The sequence below is a fragment of the Periplaneta americana genome, chromosome 8 (assembly GCF_040183065.1).
Source record: "Periplaneta americana isolate PAMFEO1 chromosome 8, P.americana_PAMFEO1_priV1, whole genome shotgun sequence".
Classification (NCBI taxonomy): domain Eukaryota; kingdom Metazoa; phylum Arthropoda; class Insecta; order Blattodea; family Blattidae; genus Periplaneta; species Periplaneta americana.
This window is the reverse complement of record NC_091124.1, coordinates 155,251,308-155,275,706: the sequence shown is the minus strand read 5'-3', so window position 1 is coordinate 155,275,706 and position 24,399 is coordinate 155,251,308. Positions and strand designations below refer to the sequence as shown.

Below are 24,399 nucleotides of genomic sequence, written 5' to 3'. Positions count from 1 at the left end.
ATATATATGTCTTTGCTGAAGGGTCATGAGATATATATATATATATATATATATATATGTCTGTACGCAGTCACAATACTACATCACGTCACACTGTTTTGGTTGAATACTATTGAAATTATGATGAATGTCGAAATAGAGAATAATGGTGGAATGATGGAGTTAACAGGAGAACTCCGAGAAAACCCCTCAGCAACCTTTGCTTTGTCCACCACAAAGAATTTATAATACCACAGTCTAGTATATACAGTCACGAAGCTTGAGTTGTGAGGGTGCTAGGAACAATAGACTGTGCCGGTACTATTTCGCATTGTCTGTAATGAGGCGATATTAGCGATCCTAGTGGTCAGCAACTATCTATAATAATAAGAAAGAAGTGCGCACAAACGTGCAATTTAGTTTGGTATGAGTTACTTCTCTTTACTATATTCCACCAGTGACTTCGTTCTATTCACACATTTACTAAAATGATATTTTAGACACGCTTCGTTGCACAGTTTGCAACTATCTATGGATGCATATTTACTACGTATTGAGCTTCGTGACTGTATATACTATATATAGACTGTGGTAATACCTACTGTATATAACTGGAGACACCGACGGCGCTAGTTTAGCGTACAAAATTGAACCGCTGTTTGGCCGCCATTAAAGGGAGTTTATGCTTCGCCCGGAGTGCCAGCATTTCGTACTTATTAGAGGAGCATGAACAAATATATGTAGGCCTACACTTGAAGGGAAATAGTACGGAAATGATGAAATACTGCGCCGCAACTTATTGTTCGAACATAGCTTACTATTGTAAGATGACCAGGAAAGCATGCATCTCTTAATATTTGGAAGAATGTTCTTAATGCAGTTTTTCATTTGAATGTGTTTACATAATTGTCAGACTATTTCTTGGATAAAGTTTTTTCCAGAAAACCATTTACTCAAGTTTATACGCCTGATTTCTACAATGTATGTAGGTGTCATCATATTGCAGTGGATTATAATAGCGAAGTCCACCAGAAGTTAGACAGCATCTGTATAAGACTTTTCTTTCAGAATCTGCGAATTTATTATGTAATTTTCGTTTCTTACATTACTTCTGGTTTTTGATTGTATTAAATGCAAACAAATTAGTGAAAATATAGCTGACGCCCACCAATTTACTATTTGTCACTACTACTATCACCACCACCATTATTACTACTTCTTGCCACTACTACTAATATCACCACCACCACCACTACTGGGCCTACTACTACTACTACTGCTGCATTAAAAAGCCTGAACTAACCTCTAACCTAGTGGTCATCAACTGTACAATGAATAGATTTTTTATGATTAAATTTATTTTCAGTGTTTCCCGAATTTTGATGTCACAATTCACCAGTAAACATTTTCTATACACCATTATACCTTCCTCTTCTCTTGCATGAAAGGACTGAAATATATATTATTTTAAATATGTATGACAATACCGGTACATATGAATATTTATTGTCAACAGCTGTTTCATATATCTACATGTAGTGATGGTCCTCACATTTCTATATATGGTGCCATCATCACAATTGTTTGCATTTACATTACTATCATTTTAACACTTCATTTGTATTTCTCTTATTACATTATCCTCTTTCCTTCTAGTTTCTCAACTTTTACCCCATCTCAGATTCTATCCTCATTTCCCTTAACCTTTATACATTATCTACACTCCACTCTCGGCTTTAGTACTTGTTCTAATATTATTGTATATTTATACTATACTACAATTTTCCTTACTTACTTACTTACTTACTTACTTACTTACTTACTTACTTACTTACTTACTTACTTACTTACTTACTTACTTACTTACTGGCTTTTAAGGAACCCGAAGATTCATTGCCGCCCTCACATAAGCCCGCCATTGGTCCCTATCCTGAGCAAAATTAATCCATTCTCTATCATCATATCCCACCTCCCTCAAATCCATTTTAATATTATCTTCCCACCTACATCTCGGCCTCCCTAAAGGTATTTTTCCCTCCGGCCTCCCAACTAACACCCTATATGCATTTCTGGATTCGCCAATACGTGCTACATGCCCTGCCCATCTCAAACGTCTCGATTTAATGTTCCTAATTATGTCAGGTGAAGAATACAATGCGTGCAGTTCTGTGTTGTGTAACTTTCTCCATTCTCCTGTAACTTTATCCCTCTTAGCCCCAAATATTTTCCTAAGAATCTTATTCTCAAACACCCGTAGTCTCTGTTCCTCTCTCAAAGTGAGAGTCCAAGTTTCACAACCATACAGAACAACCGGTAATATAACTGTTTTATAAATTCTAACTTTCAGATTTTTCGACAGCAGACTAGATGATAAAAGTTTCTCAACCGAATAATAACAGGCATTTCCCATATTTCCTACTATTTTCTATTATTCCTGTTCAGTACCTATATACTAATTTTCCTATTTCTCTTAGCAACCACTTTTATTACATTCTCCATCCTAAGCTTGTACCCATTTTTATTAATTTCCTGTATAGGCTACTTCATCACTTACCCTCCATCATTTTCTCCTTTCCTACTATTATAAACTTATCTACTTCGATTGTTTCCACATCCATCTCACTTCACTACTTTCAGTTACTTCTCTCTTTGTTACCGCCTCAGTGCTTATTCTATCACCTTTTTTTACCCCTGCCTTGTTTGTACTCATTTTTTCTCACTTTCTTTCATCGCTACTTCCACAGCACTATTTTCTCAATATTCTTCACACTGCTTCCATTTCCCTATCAAAACACTTAGTATTCTGCTCTCAATAGCCCTAATATTCACTTTTAGTTAATCCTCATACTTTTCCCACCTTTGGTTTCTTCTCTTCCCCTTATTACAGTATCTACATACAATATTATGTCCTTAAAACAATACTGGTAATACTGGAAATTCAGTTGGCATTGTCATTATTCCGTATTTCACTTAATCTACTTACCCGATTGTATAGGCTATATATGGATGATTTTATTTATTTTATAATATTGCCAATATGAGTCATATAATACTTCAACAAATATAGCGCTCCTCTGCCATTCATCTTTACTTCATCACGACCCATTTTGGTAAAAAAAAAAAAGAAACGTTTGTGCGAGATCGTGCGTATTTGCTTGTTTTCCTCACAGAACCAATACGCGGTAAGTGTGAAATACCACATTCAGTATTCCCAACGTAACACACATAACAATTTCCCTCTTCTTACCGCTTAAGCGCAACATTCATTTTCCTGCTTTAGGCTTTTAACATATTATTTTTAGAGACGTTTAACATAGTAATAATTATAAATTGGAAACTTACCACTGCAATTTCACCTAAATTGAAATGTTAATTATTGTTTTTAAATATTTGCAAAAATTAAGTAAAGTCTACTACTTCACGAAACTTATTGCATTCCTGATACAAGTAACATTAAGGAAGCTGTGAAAAAATCAACAAGATTCCAGATGCCGATGTTATTACTGCAATATGTTATATAAATAATATTGTTAAAATATTGAAATGAAAAATAAATCATTACATAACCTTACCGTTTGTTTTAACCCAGATTTTCCCACCGTCCTTTTTTAAGGACAGTTGTAGTGCCTTCGGATAATTGTTGGTGTTAGGGACATTTTATAAGTTGTGCGATAATGCTGGTAGTATTTGTTAGCTTTAGAAAATATACGTTCCTTGTTTCAGGTTATTTCAACATCATTTAACCGATTTTTGAGAGTAACTAATGTGCTACTCTATTTTTATCACAAAAAATTTTTGGGCTTATCTGGGTTAAGTTCGCATTTATAGACTGGGGGGGGGGGGAAACAGACGTATATCACGGCCTGCTGGAGTATAGTAAACACAGAAAACATTTTATAGCAACAATGTCGAAGAAAGATATGTTGGTTTTCCAAAGTTGCCGTCATTAAACAGAAACCAACATGGAGATTTCATTGCAACTAATTAGAAATTCGTTTTTCAGGTATGTAATAAACGATCTTCGCACAAAATAATGTACGATACATGAGCGGTATGTTTGTTTTCATGTTCTCGGAAATTAAAAAAGCTCAACTACGTTTCGCTTTCTCAATCTTTTCCTCGACCATGAAAACGTCAACATACCGCTCTTGTAACGTATATTACTATTAAAATAGTGTCTGTCACCAGACTACACCAATGTACTGTTTTCAAATGTCGCGTCCCAAATGCTCCCTTTAATGGCGGATGCTAGCCGGTTCAATTTGTGACATTTTTCTCGCCTGCCACTCACGCATATGTGTCTCTAGTGAGTAATTACAAACTCCTTGGTCTACCACAACTACAACTCCGCCATCCTGTGTTCGTAGTCAACGTAAGTCATTGCTCTTCCAGTTAAGTAACCAAGACGGTTAAAGTATGATTTAGAGTTTAGACTATGATGATGTTAATAGGCCTATTATTATTATTATTATTATTATTATTATTATTATTATTATTATTATTATTATAACCGTAGTATTACTTGACCAAAGGGGGTGGAGCCGCGGGCGTAATGTGAACTATCGCGATGCGGTATTACGAACGCTGGCGCAGTAGCGCCACGGCTCCGGGCTGCAGGACTCCACTGGCCTTGGTCGAGTAATAATTAGTAAATAATGGACATTAAAAGTTCGTGTCTTATGAACAGTCGAATTTAACTGATCTGATCACCATTTTTCTGGTCTTTCGGCGCGCTTGCTATATTAAATTCTAATGGTATTCTTACACATGCATTGCGTTAAAAAAAAATATGTAATATTACTAATAACTTCTTACACTTCAATTTTTACAAAAAAAAAAGTTTTGTAGAAAAGCTGTTGGAGATAAACCATGCAATATGATACCCGTGTTCGAAAAAAAGTTATTCAGGCATACAGGGTGTGAGAGTAAACTTTATTTTTTTAAGCGACATCTATATTAAAATTACGTATTCCAAATCTCCATTATATTTTACCTATGAATTTGTAGAAATTTTATCCATTCACTCGTTTCATGTCTTTTAACTATTTATTAAACTTGTTTTGTGGACTTCAAACTTGAGACAAATAAGTATGTAAAATCATGTTTGGCAGGCCATAAAACTAAACAAAACACTATCACTAATCAAATTTTGCAACATATGCTCTAAATTAGAACCATTCACAGCCAAACAATGTCCCAGTCTATCACGAAAACTGTCCCTTGTCTTTCTCACAGTTACATATGTCTGATCTATTCCATCTCATATCTGTAATAGACAGTTTTCTTTTTTCGAACACTGGTAACATATTGTGGGCCTATGGTTTATCTCCAACAGCTTTTGTATAAAACTTTTTTAGGCCTAATTAAAATTTAAGAAGTTCTGAATAACATTCCATACTTTTTTTAACATTCTGTGTGTATGTATGTATGTATGTATGTATGTATGTATGTATGTATGTATGTATGTATGTATCCCTCTTTCATTTTCATGTTCGCATAATATATTCTTTTGCTGTAATTTGTGCCGCCTCTGTGTATAATTTTTTTCATTCTTTTTTTAAACTTCTTTATGGAAAATATATCATTTGTTTTATTGTCTTCCTCTCTCTCTCTCTCTCTCTCTCTCTCTCTTTTTCGAAAATCTCAAGTATCAAATATTAATTCAATTAATTCTTTTGAAATAAACATACATTTCGCAGTTGGACTCAATTTCCCATTTTATCGAGGGTTAAAAAGCGACAGTAATATACTTAACATGCTTTTAAACATGCTGAGAGGTCCCGGGTTCGATTCCCAGTGCCGGAACGAATTTTTTGTCGAATTAAATAATGATAAAATTACTTATTTCGCATTTATCGTGATTGCGAAAATCTACCATCTCCAGTTATCGCGTTTGAATTGCGGGAACATAGCTTATTCAGATTTCTCCCGTCACAAATGCCTCGCTTGCAGCCATCAGTGCCAACTGTGCGCGGAAAATAACTGCTAACTCACGGAGAGATTAGACCGCACTGTGGAAGTTCTTGTAATCTTATTGAAGAAATAGTTTTAATTTATTTATTTCCATTTTTACTATTATATTTCACCTCGACGTAAGGCATGAGATCAAATATGACCAGAGTGTGACTTTCGGGACACACTGTATTAATAAGAGCAAACCTCCATATCTTTTGTCGCTCTCCTCTGATAGGTTTAATTGTATTTTAAAAATATATTTCAATGTAGAATTTCATTTTACTCGATTTTGTAGAACAATGTTTAAGGAACAATGCATGCTAGATTTATTTTACTATATACTGAAGAGAGATTCAGAAATCGTCAGACTCTAAATTGGCTTTTATGAACAGAGAGACGTTGACAGTTAAATGTCGGGCTTCACTAACTGTCATTATTAGATGGCTCTGATTGACTGCGACGGAACATCTGTGACCGTGATCTTGAGTTGTTCTTAATTTTCTGCAAAGACAGAAGCTATGCGGAGCGTGTGGGCGGACGACTCCTTTACATAACTCGTTTTTTTTGTTGTATTTCTCATCGCACCATTTAGGAGCCACGGATAAAGAAGATAGGCCTTCTAGATATGACATAATTATCAAAAAGGTGTAAATCCCCTCACTATTCATTGCAAAATGTGGGTAGTCCTGGAAACAATTTGTATACAGGTTTTATCTTTATTCAAAGCTGTCAAATTGTAAGCTCACAAATATAATTTCAGTTTTTTCTGCTTTATGCAGACTTTCTGCACTCCATATAGGTTCTTTTTGTCTGTAACTTTTGAGCCGATAGCATAAATTCTGCTTACAGAAGATTGTTAGAATGAACTTTAATTGCAAAGAAGGGAAGAAGTTTTAAGTATCCAGTTTCTTTAAAGTTATGTTATCTAATATTGTATAACATTTTAAATGGAATATAGCTGTAGGGATATAATTGTCAACGAAACTCATATCCATTTAGATCTTTTTCCTATCTTTATTACTTTCGAAGTTATGAAGGCATGAAATGTTACAATTGCTACCGATGTGATAAGTTCTTACTGTGGTTATGTATGACCTTCAACCGTGATACGTTAGTTTTGGAGTCTTTTGCTCTAATAGAGGGCCAACGTCTTTACATCTAGTGCGGAGGTCATTTATCAGGCTTATTGAGCTATATGTTCAAGCAGTGGCGACTTGTGATATTTTTTGTATGTCGGATATGAGATTGACGACTAATGACCAAGACAGAAAATAATAATAATAATAATAATAATAATAATAATAATAATAATAATAATAGAGCATGCAAAATCAATAAAAGTAGACCTATGTTAATATTTGACTCACCATTCTGGAACTGACAGTTTATTAGTAGTGAAGTTCGACTATCCTCCCCTTTTTAGTTGCGAAGATGGCTCCTAAGCCATTGTACTGCCCGATATTTACCGATGTTCCGTCGTACTTTGCGCAGTTAATTTCTTGCTATAGTTAAATTCTTCTAAATGATGTAATACAACTTCAGATATTCTTTCGGCTGTCCTGTCATCTGAAAGTCCTGTTGATTCTTGTATTTATTATAGCTTATTTTGTTTATCTTTATGTAATTTTGTTTTTTTATTCATTTTATTTTTTATGTTATATCATTTTAAATTATTTATTATTTCGTTTATTCTATTCTTTTAAAATGACCAATGAACTGCATTTAAGGAGGCTATAATGGTACTTAAAAATTCTCATTGTATTCTCTGACAGGGTCTCCATCACCCAGAAAGAAGGGTGGTAGTATTAGGATACGCGGTCATATCCTCAAACGCTGTTAAACTCAAGCCGTACCCCGCTCTCCGCACCTTCCCCTGTCAGCTACAGTAACTTCACTGTTAGAAATACCGTTTGCTGTAAGATATTTGGATGGTTCCTCGGAAATTATTTGTGAGCTGTGCAGTGGCGGCAACTTACGACACAAAATGGAAGTTTAAAGGAAGTTAATACGTCGGGACGCATTGAAAATCAAAATCTGTAATTAAAATGTTTTCTATACTCAGAGGCACGAAATTAAACTGTAGGATCATCCTAATATCCTTCATGGAGGAATCACCACTGTGTTCAAGAAAATAGAAGCATATTTGAACACATACACTAAACAATGCTCTGAAATAGCCTAAGCATTTCCAGTCGGACAAGACAAGTATTTCATTTTGCATTTACCCCTGAAAAGTTGGATGTTTCTATGTATGCAGTATGTAAGTTAGTGTCTTTTCAAGTGGTAGCAATGTGATTTAACCTTCAATATAACTTATACAGTTTAGATTGACAAATAAATGGAATGATAGGAAAAGACAATGCTCCATTTAAAAAAATCTTAAGTTTTGTGTCGTGGCGTTTTTTTTTTTAATAAAAGATAATTAATGCCAATCTTTCCGCAGATAGTCACATGTGATAAATAGACGTCGGATTTTTAGGTTCGAATAGGATAGGTTGCAACAATTTTATATAAAAATTCCTAAATGCATGCAACACGAGGAACTCTCGAGCGATGGTATTGCCTAAAACTAGGTGCATTGAAGAACGTATGTTTCAGCCCACGCTAAACGAGCCTAAAAATCCTAGTGTCCTGTGCTGTGAAATTTCTCTTGCGCTATTAGATCAAGAGTTTGTAGATCCAAATATTTCATGTGAAACACTCTATATAATTCGAGTACCACACCATTCGCAGTCAAACTTGAGTTATAATCTAGATGTAGCGGCTTTCAAACTATTTGCGTTTGAAGTTAATAGCGTCAATTCAAATATAATTATCAGTGATAAATGGGAGAAACTAGAACAAAAATAAAACAAAAATTCCTAAACTGTACGTAGCCCTACTATCTCTTAACGATTCTTGCGACTGCGACTGTTGAATTAGGTAATGTGATAATTTTGGTATCATTCTGGCACCCTGGGCAATGAAAAATCACTTTCAGCACGCTAAAGCTGCTTCATCTTCTAATACTGAATAGGTTATACGGTCGTCTTGGTAGCTCAATTCCCAGAACGCTGCTTTACGGCGATCGCGCTCCCGAGTTCAAATCTCGACGATGGCAGAATTGTATTTGCGGTGGACAGAGCCAAGGTTGTGAGGGTCTCCCGCTTTTTCTTCGCTACTCCACCAACAATGTCCACAATTCCCTCTTCGTTATCATCTACGTCTAGAAAGATAGGACACCACGTGTGTTTCCATGGCATCGAATCGATTGTCTGCAATGGTGGGTGTTTGGAAATTATCTGATTTAACGGCTTTTTCAAGTAATTTCCCTGTAGCATCGACGGAATATAGTCTTTAATAATTTATTATAGTTCTCTTGACTTTAATATGTAGCTAACTGTAAAAAATTATTATTAAGTTTTATCATAATTATTTTGTAAGAAAATATATATTAACATATTTTTAAGTATGATATAAGCCTAAATCTGTACTGTAAATATTTTGTAGTAAAATAAAAATATTGACATAATTTAAAGTAATATAGGCCTAAGCCTAAATCTAAATACATTTTATCTGTCCTCTTTTTTCGAACAGTGTCCTCCTTTTTTAAGCTTTGTGTCCTCTTTTTTATCGATGTGAATCTGGTCACCCTATACTTCCGGAATGGAGGAATGATATTTTCGATTTAATTTGTGCAGTGAAATCTCTCCTGCAATTCCATTCCTGCATTGTGTGGTAAAGCTCACGTATTATGCAGTGTACATATTTAGTATTGAAGCTTTAGAGTTGTAGACTGTAGACTAAAGTCACGCACGTCGCCGGTGTGACGTCATCTACTTTGTGTTCTGTTTAAGGCGCGCCGGAAGGAGCTGAGCGGAATGCGACGTCCTCACAGAGGAGCTCGAAGGTGAACCCGTCGGCGGCCATCCTGATCACCGTGGGCACCACGATGCTGGTGATCGGCCCCACCCTGCTGCTGGCGCGTCTCATCGACTCCAGGAGGCACGACCGGCACTCCGTTAAGTTCTCCAAGGTAAGGAAGCCTAAAGAGAATGCTTTCAGTAGTGCTGTTTATATGGTGTTTGTACCTTAGAGGATTGTTTGTATATCTGACACTGCTGGTGGTAGAATATTGGGTGTCTATGCGATCGCTTTAGGTCCAGTGTTCACTGAGAGAAGTTGTTTGTTGAAGCGGGTCGTTTTGAGTTAACGAGATAGCTCGGGATAAAAATCACATCATATCTTAGACATGTTTCTTAATGTTCACAATTTCACTGTACTTTTATATGTTCCTTTCACTTATTTATTATTTGAAAGAATTTTAACTATAAAATCTAGAGAACGCACCTGTTAACACAATGGTGACATTTGTCTTTGTTTAACACTTGTATAAAACTTAAATTAAAATGTTAAAGTGTTATAAAATGTTAAAAAATTTAATATACCTTAACGACAGACGGGCCCCGTTTCAACACCTGTGTGGCCAAAATCAAGACGAGCTGGAGCCGCAATAGTTCGAAAGACACTGATGATGACACCACACGGTGCTGAAACGGGACCCGTCTGTCATTAAGGTATGTTACCTTTTTTAACATTTTATAACACTTTTAAAGTTTTATACACAAAAAAATCTTCCAACCAAAAACGCTACAAAATACTATATTCTAACCTTAAAAATTGTGTGAAATGCTAAATCTGATTTCTAAAGTGCTAAATCTTTATTTTTTTATTTTTATTTTTTTACTAATTGCGGGTTCTTAACTTACGTTTTTAGTAGGTTATTTTACGACGCTTTATCAACATCTTAGGTTATTTCGCGTCTGAATGAGATGAACGTGATAATGCTGATGAATTAAGTCCGGGGTCCGGCACCGAAAGTTACCCAGCATTTGCTCATATTGGGTTGAGGGAAAACCCGGGAAACAACCTCAACCAGGTAACTTGCCCCGACCGGGAATCGAACCCGGGCCACCTGGTTTCGCGGCCAGACGCGCTAATCTTTACTCCACAGGTGTGGACTCTTAACTTACGTCATACAACCACATGAAGCCAGTTATGTAGACCAATTTACCTAAAGAGTCGTTGCCCAAGGTGCGCCATAGGAAGCTGGTCTGTGCTACACCCATGATGAAATGAGATGTGATAGAGATTTGTTGGGATGCCACAATGGAACCGAAACTCCTGGAGAAAACCCGTGTTACCTGGATCACGGGCTTGCCTAATACAAGTTATAAATCGGGGGTACACCGGAGATCGAACCCGGGTCCACAGGATTATAATTCTAGTGATCTAGTGCTCTAGCAACTAGACCATCATGGCGAATACAATCTTCAATTTCATGTTACTAGAATCTATTATCTGTACTTATTATACATGGAATTAATAAGACTCCACTGATCAAGTGATGTCCTACTTTGCTCTGTCTGAAGGAGTAGAGTAGGACATAATTTATTGTATTGACAGAATGAACCAGTATTTGAAGATGGGTTAGGTTAAGGCAGAGGTGCATATTCAAGCTTGTACGGGCAGTAGCACGCGGGGGACAGATTGGTCTGCACGCGGGTTAAATTACTTCCCCTGCTGCAACGCACCGAAAGAGGGGTAGCGGTGAAGAGTTGTCCATGCATACGTTAAGTAGAGTAGCGATGTATAGAACAAGGAGACATTATAGTACTGTCCTCAATATGTGGGAAACATTTCATTATTACAAAATGAAGTATTCAGAGATGTTAAATGGAAATGATTCAACACAAATTAGAACTATTTTGTCGCCCCCCTTCTGCAAATGCAGCGAATTTGTCTCCAGAGTTGCGGCTAAAATTAATTGATCTTTCACATACTGCACTGCTGAAATGTACGTGTAAGAACAAGGACTTCTTTAGCTTTCGCAATTCCTTGAACTATAAACTGTGTTCGAAGATTCGTAAATTTGCAGGGAAAGTTGGTTTATTACGATTTTCACCAGCACATACGTATAAAGCTAGCGAAGTAAGATAAGATTAAGAGCCAAACTATTTGATCATAATAAGTACCCTATGATTAGATTAGTCTCTTTAAATAACATTTTGCGAGACGTAATAGGGCTGGTATGAGGCGGAAATCGAAAGTATTCTGGCAAAATTTTATCTTCAAATGTTTATTTTCGCATAACAGTATTGCTATTATGACGAAAATGATGTAATACTCGAGCTGTTTCAAAAGATGTATACGTGAATGTTTTTTCTAAGTTATTCATTCCATATTGTAGTGTACAAGTACATTTTGTTAGTTATTCAAAATCGTACATATAGAACATCTTCTGCTGTGAAACAATTGCATTGCATCTATTAAAAATGTGTAAACAAAGTATAAAGAGCTATTGCATCTCGACTTCATAATGTTAATTTTGTTCATCCTTGTTGTTTGGTCGCTCCTGTTTGTACAGCCTATGCAACTGCTACCAGGGGCCTGTTTCTCAAAACTCACGGACTAGTAATACTAGTCTGTACAGTAGTAATATTAGTTTATTTTACAAGTCTGTGTTTCTAGAAACTACAAGGGTAAAGTAGTAGTTACCAGTTCACAGACTAGTAATATTGGTCGATTTCACCAGTTCAAAAGTGATTCTGCTTCTCAAAATGCTAATCTAGTTGATTATACTAGTATTTAACAGGAATATTCCTACAAGACTCTAAAGACTGGTGATTTCTATATTATCAGTTACCAGAGGCAATCTTTCTCAGATAATCAAAACAAAATATTGTAGTTATTTTTTTATTAAATGTGGTTTAGTGATTTCGATTGAAGTAGTAAAGAAGTTGTTGTGAGAAGAGCTAAAACTATATCGAGAAAGAACAATTATTATTCCTTTACGGGAGCATTGTTTAAATATAATGAACGGTTTAAATAAAGTGCTGAAAAGCTTGGAGAGTTGTTAAATATAGTGGGACCTGCCATAACAAGACAAACAAATAGAAGTCATGCATTATCAGCAAAGTTTCAAATACAAATTGCTCTACAAATCGGGATGTTGATTATTTTCCAATGCCATCTAGTCTTTCTGTCCTAGACCAGCAACACTTGCAGAATTTTTTCCTAATAATCTAATACCAATTCATCAACTAATTTTTACTAGCTTTCCTCCTCCACTGCCAGTTCTTCTGACATTGTCAACTTTAACCTACAAATTAAATATATAACGACAATAATTTATGAATAGATAAAATGTAAAACAAAAAAAAAAATTAGCGAATTTTTCATCAAGTCATAAGTGGCATTCATGTCGGCAGTAGACCCACTAGTTACATCATATGTTCAAATTACGATACTGTGAACTTGAATTGGTACTTATCAAAATTGCTTTCTTAATGTTGGGCCAGTAAGTGTCCCTAACGTATGCATAATCTTTGTTCTGAGGTATCAGTTCCATAGCCTCACACATTACAACACTTTTTGTCCATTCGTTTATTTCATCATTTTTTGTTAACATGCTTGAAAAAGCACCGAATAATAATCCTTTGATTCATTAATCATATTGAGTATAGTTAATTTGCTTTCAACTGATGGAATTTCAACCGAAAAGAGAAATCGAAACCACAATACAAACAACTTAGCCTTCTAACCTCAAATAACAATACCTACCAATGACTATAAACAAATGAACTCAATCAGCTGACTAGTGAAACAGATCATGTGACTAGTGAAACATTGTCACAAGTTACTAGACTGGTGAAATAGTTTGAGAAACAGAATCTACTAGAGCTGGTGAAATATACTCTGGTAACTAGTAACTGGTGAACTACTAAACTAGTATTTTTGAGAAACAGGCCCCTGCAGGATAAAATTCCGGCACACCGGCGACGCTAATATAACCTCGGCAGTTGCGAGCGTCGTTAAATAAACCATAATTTTAACGACGACTATTGATGATGATAATTATTTGTGATTATTAGATGTAATCATGATAACAAACGACAATGTCGGCGACGACGACGACGACGATGATGATGATGATGATGATGATGATGATGATGATGATGATGATGTAGGGAAAGGAGGAAATGTAATTTTCTGGCCACATTTCTACAATTTGCGTCCGTAAATATTTAGTATGTTACGTATTTGCAGTTAATAATGAACATTGTTTCTATATATTTAAATGTATATAATATTCTCTTCAAGGTATTCAAATATATAGAACAGTAAATAAATAAGCAAGCTGAACTGATATAAATGCAGTACTCGGAATGCTGCGTGAAGTCTTGATACCGACAGACAAGGTGACGTATCAAGGCCAAGAAGATTGCTTGGGCTTAAAGTTGCAGTTTGCAGCAGGTGTAGAGCGTGCGGTCTTCAGAACTTGCAGGACTCGTATTTGAAGTCTTTCCTTAATGTAGCTCACTTGAAAACGCTACACCACGCCTTATGCGGGGTTCTAGATTTCAACTTAATCGTCCAAGTTCATAAAGCTCTGTGCGAAGGCCGTGTGCCGGGTAAGGAAGGCGAGTACAAATTAATACGAGTATACTGTACGTCGACTGCTTTACAAGCAGCTCTACTTTCGAAATGCACACCTAAAATAATACTCAATTAATATTGTCATAATATGCCGTTATGTTATGTTGCAAAAAAAATCGTTTTTATGTAACTACTTCTTTTTCTTCTAGCATGGCACTACAGCCCATTTTGGACCTCCGTCTTTCCTATGGTTCTCCTCTATTCATCCTCTATCCTCTGACAGCTCCTTTTTTCTCTTTAATCCAGATCTTTTTTTCTTAGCACTTGAAGAATAATCTGACAAGGAAAGCTCACTATTCGAGATAATGGATTTTCACAACAGTTCCCCCCCCACCCACCCCCCATACGTTCCATTTGAAATAAGAAATCTCCCTATAAATTTTTACATCCGGAGAAGGCCCAACCTTCGAGATATGATTTTTCAAAATAATCTCTTGACACTCATATAAGTCTCATGAAGAAGAAAATGTTGAAAGCCCCATTTGTTTATTCATTGCTCTCAAAATCGGGAAAGCATATGAAAACTCACTTCTTCAAGCGGTTTCAACAAATATACTTTCCATCTGTCAGTGATCATAGCATTCTTTTGGTAGACTCGTGGACCAGTTACCGAGGTAGACAGGCTACAGAAAGAATAACTCCAGAAGGTAAAACGGTGGAAGTGTCAACAATTCCAAAGCACACAGCTCCGAGTGTTCAGCCTCTTGACGTTTATGGCTTTAGGCCTTGGAAAAATTTCATTCCTAAGTTCTCTGATGGTTTTTCTTTGTTACTTGGCACGAATATTAATATTGCATCAGAGAGATAATGTGATAAAATTGCAGTCATTAACACATAATCAGCTTTCATCTCCTAGATATAACCTGAGATGTTGATAAAGCGTCGTACAATAACTTACTAAAATAAAAAAAAAAATCTCCTAGATATATAATAGTAATATGCGTTACAAGAGCGGTATGTTGAAGTTTTCATGTTCGAGGAAAAGTTTGAAAAAGCGAAACGTAGTTGAGCTTTTTTAATTTCCGAGAATTGAAAGAAAACATACCGCTCGTGTATCGTAGATTATTTTGTGCGAAGATCGTTTATTACATACCTGAAAGAGGAATTTCTAATTAGTTGCAATGAAATCTCCATCTTGGTTTCTGTTCAATGACGGCAAATTTGAAAACAAAAATATCTATCTTCAACATTGTTGCTTTAAAATGTTTTCTGTGTTTACTATAGGCCTACTCCAGCAGGCCGTGATATACGTCTGTCTTTTTTTTCCCCCAGTCTATAAATGCGAACTTAAAACAAACGGTAAGGTTATGTAATGATTTATTTTTCATTTTAATATTTTAACAATATTATTTATATAACACATTGCAGTAATAACATCGGCATCTGGAATCTTGTTGATTTTTTCACGGCTTCCTTAATGTTACTTGCATCACGAATGCAGTAACTTTAGTGGAGTTGTAGAGTCTACTTAATTTTTGCAAATATTTAAAAACAATAATTAACAGTGCAATTTAGGTGAAATTGCAGTGGTAAGTTTCCAATTTATAATTATTACTATATTGAACGTCTCTAAAAATAATATGTTAAAAGCAGTAAAATCAATATGTCACTTAAGCGGTAAGAAGAGGGAAGTTGTTATGTGTGTTAGGTTGGGAATACTGAATGTGGAATTTTAGACTTTCCGCGGATTGGTTTTGTGCGGAAACCAAGCAAATACGCACGACCTCGCACAAATATGTTTAAATATGGCTGGCATAAAGCCGGGTATCTTGACAACAAACCCGATAAATTCGTCACTCTTGTAGAATTGCATATGTTTTCACGTTGATGTACAGAACTGCTCTAAAGCTGTGAGAAACTCATTTTTCTGAAATGTTCGTGGTACCAAGTTCCACTATATTTTGAGTATTTTTAGAACGATTTCCAATACTGTGATCAGTACAGTAAGTAATTTCAGGTATGCTTACATTTCCTTATAATTTCTTCATAGACTATTCTATAGTCAATTTCATGAATATTATGTATTATTTAAGGAGATTTTGACAGTACGGTATACAACTAGATGAGATTTATTGTCTGGTGTGTCTAGCACATAGCACTGTTTGCATTAGCTGATATAGCTCTGGATTGAAGATTTTGAAAAAATTATATCTCGAAAACTAGGCTTTCTCCGGATGTAGAAATTTATAGGGAGGTGTCGTATTTCAAATAGAACTTATGGTGGAAAAATCGTTGTGAAAATCCATTATCACTTGTTGAGTCTTCCTTGTGAGAAAAGTAAAACGCAAGTTATATTTCAGAGAGTTTTAAAAGTATGTGGAGCAAATTTTAGATAAAAGGTTGGTGATTGTGGGAGAAATACCGATTTTTCAATATACGGTACAATTTAATCCTCCGATGGTAACACGGGTGGCGCGCAACCCAGCGAGATATTCATCTATGTCTTACATTGGTATTTCTGTTTCTTATTTTATGTCCGTCTATGTAATTTCACTCGACTGTTAATAGATTCAGAATATTCGTTGCCCTGGCGACAGTCCCGTTATTTTCGGTTCTAAGTGGATTTAATTGTTCCTCGGGGTTGTTCACCACTCCTGTTACCTTCCACGGTGGCAATTATTTCCTCTTCCTTTTATTTGAATTGTGCCATTTTACATCGAAATAATCCAATTTTACATTGATACGAAAGGAGGGGTTCACGTGTTCGACATAATGAATGATAAATTGTTACACAGTTTCAAGATACACGTGTCGTCGTCCACTCTGTATGTTGTTTGGAATTCTAAGTCTAGCTGCTCTAAATGCTTTGATCCTATATACAACACAACCACAACGAAACCTAAAAAGAAGGAAATTTTTTAAGAACTTTAAGAGCTTTCCAACTTGTATCTCCTCACATGTAATGACATTTAGACAAGGTATTTGTCCGTGAGCTCTTTGCGAACACATCTTCAATCGTAGGGATGAAACGAGGCAGGGATCTCGAAGAGATCGAACTCAGACCCATCAAGCTACACAAATATTCTATATGTTATTTTTCCTCTCGAGAAAAGATACAAAAGTGAAAGTCAGGTACGTAGTTCAAAGCGTGGCAGACCAGTTTGTAGTATATAGCCTGTTTCTCGGCACCTTAAAACTATATCATTATGTTGTACTTTTATTATAGATACGTTAATTTTTGTGTGTAGGGAAGTCATAATTTAATAGTAAAAATGGTTTCATAAATAAATATATCTACAGTATTTGTTTATTTACATGTTAAATGCCTGGGGTGGTAGCAACCCCTTTTACCAACGAATGATGTACTATTCATATTACTAGCAGTGGGTTAAATTTACAAAACATTTTAGTAATCCATACAATTTTAGACGAAATGAGATGATATTTCGTACAGGGGCTATTTATATGCAGCATGATAAGTATACAACTTTTCAAAAATCTATCTCAAACAGTTAAGAAAATTCAAGTCTCACCTAAGTGTATCCTTAAAATACTCAGAAACGTCTGCCAATGCTGAAAAAAATGTTAATATTTAGGTCAAGTATGTCATAAAACATCGGACGACATAGTTTCATCAAAATCAGAGCGGTCTTTCTAATTTTTCGCGTCGAACAGGTGTCTTCCGACCACTGTGTACAGTTCCCCTTGGTGGGACATAGGAAGCGATCTATGTACATACATACATACATACATACATACATACATACATACATACATACATACATACACACACATTAATGGAATGCTGGTAGGGAAAATGGGAATACTCTACGAAAACCTATCACCAAGCACTGTTTTATTCACAAATTCTACTTGAATTCCACACCATTCGAACTCGGGTTATCAATGCGCAAAGCCGACGCTCTAGCCGTTCAGGTAACGTTATCTTGCGTTATATGAGTGAATTAGTCCTTGATATGATGTTATACATTAGTGACCTTGGTAGCGAGGTAACATGTCAGACAATGAAATGCACTTCCTTTCAGTAAATTTCAGCTATATGAATAGGAAAGAATAAGATCAGAAAATAAAATTAGAGTAACGCTGTATTGTATCACAATTGTTACTGTAGGCCTACATACAAGCGACACGTGAGTTGGTACAAAAAACAATCGCAACTGTAACACTTCCAACTGCGCTTTACTTATAGCTTCTTTGTTTGAAATTTAACATAGCAGAATGCGTTAAAAAGTTAGTTTTTTTTTTTCGTCTGTTCAATTGTCACTTTTACTTCCATCTGTCTACCATCTGTCCCCTTGCATCTCTTCATCCACTCATCTACTCATTCTTAATCGTCCATCCACGTGCCAACCTACCCATAATCCATCGAGAATCTACAATCATAACCCGTTCATTAGACCACATAAACTATACACCGCCCATGTATAACTTGTCTATACATTCACCGACTCTTCCATAACCCATCCATAAAACATTAAACACCATCACTCCATATATATATATCCTTCCATCACCCACTAACCCATCCATAAACATCCACAACTATAAACCAGTCCGTAACCAATCCATCCATTTACCAACTCGTCCTTAACCCATCCATAAAACATTAAGGATCCACTAATCCTTAATCCTTCCATTGCCCACTAACCCATCTATAAACATCCACAACTATGAACCAATCCGTAACGGATCTATCCATTTACCAACTCATCCTTAATCCATCCATAAAACATTAAGAACCCACCAATCCTATATCCTTCTATTGCCCACTAATCCATCCATAAACATCCACAACTATGAACCAATCCGTAACCAATCCATCTATTTACCAACTCGTCCTTAAGCCATCCATAAAACATTAAGAACCCACCAATCCTTAATCATTCCATTACCCACTAACCCATCCATAAAACATTAAGAACCCACCAATCCTTAATCCTTTCATTGCCCAATAACCCATCCCTAAATATCCACAACCACGAACTCATCCGTAACGCCAGATATCTATACCAATATATCGATTCGTCTCTCACCTTCCACCATCGGCATAGTATTTATATAAAAACATAGAGAGACCTATATCTAGTAGAAATATCGAAATGTCCATGTTTTTAGAATATTAAAGTGATTGACTTTTTTCTGTGCTATAAATAGAGTCCTGCGTTTGGTTACTTTGAGTACAAGTTAGGTGTACATGGATCATACTACCTTCGCTATGCGAGTCAAGCCAGTTCAGGTCGACTCCCCGCTCCGTTTCGTGTGTACATCTGTTTATTCGTGTATCTGCCTGTATAGTCACTGAACAATGAGAATAGGACTCGCGTACTAAGTATCCTGTCACATGGACTTAATAACAAACTAAATATTTATTTAAAGTCACCTTATGGACAAAAGAAAATTATTCTCACAATAAGTAAAACATATCTAAATTCTAGCTACTTTCTGTTTCATAATATATTTTTCATCTAAAAAGTAAAAACCAATACTTCTTAATTTTCTCCTATTGACAGAGTTTTGAACATTTAAATTGCATATTTTAAAAGAAAAAGAGATATTTTGTCAAAGTAAAATGAGCTTAGAAGTAACTAATATGACAAGTTATTAAAAGGACCGGAATTTGAATATTCACAGTTTAAAATAAGTTAATATGAAATATACTTCGGCCCTGACGTTTCAACTTGTACATTGTAAAAAAAAAAGAGAGAGAGAGAGAGAGAGAGATTTTATCAAAATGAAAATGAGTTTAGAAGTAACTAATATGACAAGTTATTAAAAGGACTGAAATTTGAATATTCATAATTTAAAATAAGTTAATACTGGAATTTTAAAATATACTTCGGCCCTGATGTTTGAACTTTCGTTCATTTAGGAATGTTTGTAGTTTTTTTTACTCCATGCATTACCATCTCTAAAGCCAGATTGTATAAATTAATTGTGAATACTTATTTTACAAATCAACGTTGTAACAGGGTACAGCCAGGGCTGGGCAAAATACTGACATCCAAGTATTTCAAATACAAATACAAAATACTTCAAATAATTGTATTTGAAATACAAATACAAAATACTTTTAAAAAAATTAACCAAAATACATTTGTATTTCAAATACTCAAAATACATTTGCATTTCAAATACTCAAAATACATTTGTATTTCAAATACTCGATACAATATATAGGCCTAAAGAAATAAGAATATTACCGTACTGAAAATCTAAAATATTATATTAACATTAAAAGTATTTTTACCTCGAAGTTTTATATAAACACTGTAACTGAACATTCTTCCATTTCCCAGTCAGCAATGAAATTATGCTACATATAAATAATTACTGCTCCCTTTCAAAAAAAACATTTACTCAAATGTTCATAAGATAAGGATCCCCTTGCTTGTGAATGAATAAATCTTGCAAAACAGAACAGTCTTTCTACAGGCACAGAGGAACACAAACTTGTATTATATTTATAAAACCTTGTTTCACTGTTGGTAATTCTGTATAGAGTGCACAGGGTTGTCTCTTTGCCATTGAAGAATTCTATGAGCTCATACTCCACAGCAGATAAGTTATTTTCTTTTTGGTTTTCAAAGTCTGTCGTACTTGAGTTGAAAACATAAAAATTGTTTTCATAATCTTCATTGTCTGAACTGACCAGAGATGTAGTAGACAACTGCTCAGCTGATATCATACACATATTCTGTGTCCTCTTCTTATCATTTAGTGAGGCAATGTCAGTAGCCATCTCATCTTCAATGATGGGTGGAGTAAGCTGCCAAAATAGCTCAATTTTCTTCTGGTATCAGATCAAACATCGCTTTAAAAATCTTGATGAAAGTGAACTTATTAGGACTCGAGTTATTTGGAATAGATGGCGTAGATTACTAGGTAGCAGTATATGTAATCTGTTTTTAAGATAAATTTATGTGGACGAAAGTTGGCCATTATAGCACGTCTTCTCATTTTGCATTAAATTAAGGACTACGGCAATGGGTTTCAGAACTGCACAATATTCTTCAAGGTACTGAAACTCAACATCTTTTAAGGTTGGCAATCCCAGTTTTTCACATATACTGTTTATATCATGTTTGAATTGCAATATTTGAGAGATTGAGTCATGAGGAGAATTCCATCGAGTTGGGCAAGGAAACTTTAATGAATATTTCAAGACATCTGATATAATTTCTGAGTATTTTAATCTCCTAGACGCATTCCATAATGCTAGACATTAGCAAGTGTTTGGTGATGGATCCTTGATGCTGTTGGAGATTTCTTTATGGCATTAAGGAAATCAGTTGTGGCAAGAAAACTAAGTGTATGGCTAGCAAAACTGAAATGGGTAGGCAAATAAGACAAAAGTTCATTCTTCAAATCCAAATCCAAAACTTGAAGAACAAGAAGAAGAAAAAAGTATTTTGAGTATTTGAAATACAAAATACATCAATTTTATGTATTTAAATACAAAATACAAAATACTTTCGAAAATCCTTACAGATTACAAAATACAAAATACAAATGTATTTCAAATACTGCCCAGCCCTGGGTACAGCTTACTATGTATATACACATCTATAAATAAATAAACAAACAAACAAAAGTAAACAAACAAACAAATAAATAAATAAAAAACAAACGAACAGGTGAATGAATAAATAAATAAACGAACAAAAGAGCAAACACACAAACGAACAAACGAGTGAGCAAGCAAACAAGCAAACAAATAAAATGGTGGAAATTACAATAATAAAATAAATCACAGTAAAAACAAAATTATTTTTGTTTTGTTTCGTCATGTATGCTGCCTTACTCACTGAACAGTAGACCTGAACTGTGTGTCCGGGGTTCAGTGCCACTGATCTATAACCCCATATGCAACTACACTGTTGCGGATTGTTTGGTGGCACTAGATAACCAAACTCAACACTCTAGTTATAAGATACAGATAAAATTATGCATAGAACTTGAAAATTCAGAAATTAAAAAAGAAAAGCATTCTAATTTGCCGTTTGTATCATTCAGCGCTTTCATAGGAAAGACTTGTTCAAACAATACACGTTTAGGAAAATTGATGTTCCTATTTTTGATTTACGACTTGCCCTGCCCGAAATAAAAAAAGTGTTTATTCTGTACTTTTTATTACATTCAGAGCAGAACAACTACTCGATTTAGTTTTATATTAATACACCAAATGTTATATTTTAAAACATGAAATTGTATTAACTTATGTCAGAACATCACACAAATTCTTGATTTTTTCTTGGTACATGTTTTCTTTTTGTGTTTTAATATCCAATTAAAATAGTTGTGTAAAAATGTGACCCTCATGCATGGGTAATATGCGTAGTAAAAGTAGATATTTATAAACCAGCAAACTAAGAACTTGTCCCGATGCCGCTGATTTGTGTCTGGCAACTCCACTTTATGCTTAAAATAGCTTGTTTTCCAACAATCCTCGACTAATCTGTGAAGCATGTCTTTATATTGCCGCAATACCGCTATTGAAACAATTGAAATTTACAATCCGTATCCCTGACATAAATAAAGAACGGGCACCACGAGGCGCCCAGTTTTTGTGTGTATGTGATGGCCTCATTCAGATACATTCCAGTAAATTGCTCTGCTATTGACACGCCCTTGCTGGTCGAGACAACGTTTATTATTGTAACCTCAACGTAATCATGCAAGAGACAAAAGGGATTTCCTCTTTCAGGTACAAACAAACCAACGTTTTACAACTTAGAGCGAGATTGTATTGCCCACTTCGATAATGTTGCTCACTAGTAATGACTTAGTCATATGAGTATACTATGAACTAGGCCTCTAATTTCTTATTTTCAGTAGCAGTTAACTCATTTTTAAACGATAACAGGCCTAGACCTATGTGCCATATTTATTATGCAGGCCTATTCTCTTAACGTGCATCTTTCTACATGGTTCAACTTTTCTTTCAACTTTACGCATTCAAGCAATACATGCAAGAGTGAACGAAAGGCATTCAATTGTGCATTCCTTTTTCCACTAAAAAGGAGAGTGCATCCAACAATTGAAAACTACCCACCACCGGTGGGTATCTTGTGGGTTATTTCGCTCAACACTACTGTACCATATAGCGAGGAACTGATTGTTCTAGATCTAGGTTATCGTAAATAAACTGAAAGTTGTTTTCTTTGGTGATGGTGGACCTTTTAAGCTGAAAATGACAGCAAGTACAATTAGCTTTATTGAAGATTATCGCAAATACGAGTGCCTATAGAATGTTCAACTACAATTTTGAGAATCAAGTAAGTACTGAATTGATATTTAATATTAAATTTATTAATTAATATAATATATGCATAGTGATTACGACGAAGTGAAGAGAAGCGAATAGAAGCATTTGAAATGTGGATATGGAGAAGAATGGAACGTGTGAAGTGGACGGACAGAATAAAAAATGAAACTATGTTGGAAAGAGTGGGTGAAGAAAGAATGATGCTGAAACTGATCAGGAAAAGGAAAAGGAATTGGCTGGGTCACTGGCTGAGAAGAAACTGCCTACTGAAGGATGCACTGGAAGGAATGGTGAACGGGAGAAGAGTTCGGGATAGAAGAAGATATCAGATGATAGACGACATTAAGATATATGGATCATATGAGGAAACAAAGAGGAAGGCAGAAAATAGGAAAGACTGGAGAAAGCTGAGTTTGCAGTGAAAGACCTGCCCTTGGACAAAACGCTAAATGAATGAATACATAGTGAAGATGGCATTCAACACGGTGCACCATGTAAAGAAAAAATCTGCACGTAACTTATTTGAACGTGCGTTTTCAATCTTTCGGTATTCTCCCCAGATTGCATACATAACTTACTCACATGGAAAATTGAACCGTGCAGATATAGCTATAGTGTTTCATTCCTGTGGTGAAAATATATCATTTTGTCCTTTGCGAATGGTTTTAAAAATGTTATTTATTTTGTTAAAATGTTAATTGCAGATTCCATAAAATTGTTTAAAAATAGGTGTTATATATATAATAATGCAGAATAAGGCA

At 35.2% G+C, this 24,399-nt stretch overlaps 1 protein-coding gene across 1 annotated transcript in view; it reads left to right on the top strand.

Annotated features, from left to right (window-relative positions):
- The window catches only part of LOC138705172 (uncharacterized), a 141,649-nt gene that overhangs the window by 68,920 nt on the left and 48,330 nt on the right, over positions 1 to 24,399 (top strand). The window contains exon 2 of the mRNA XM_069833876.1: positions 9,771 to 9,949. Coding sequence (XP_069689977.1) covers positions 9,771 to 9,949 — 179 coding nt within the window. The remainder of the gene's footprint in view (positions 1 to 9,770; positions 9,950 to 24,399) is intronic.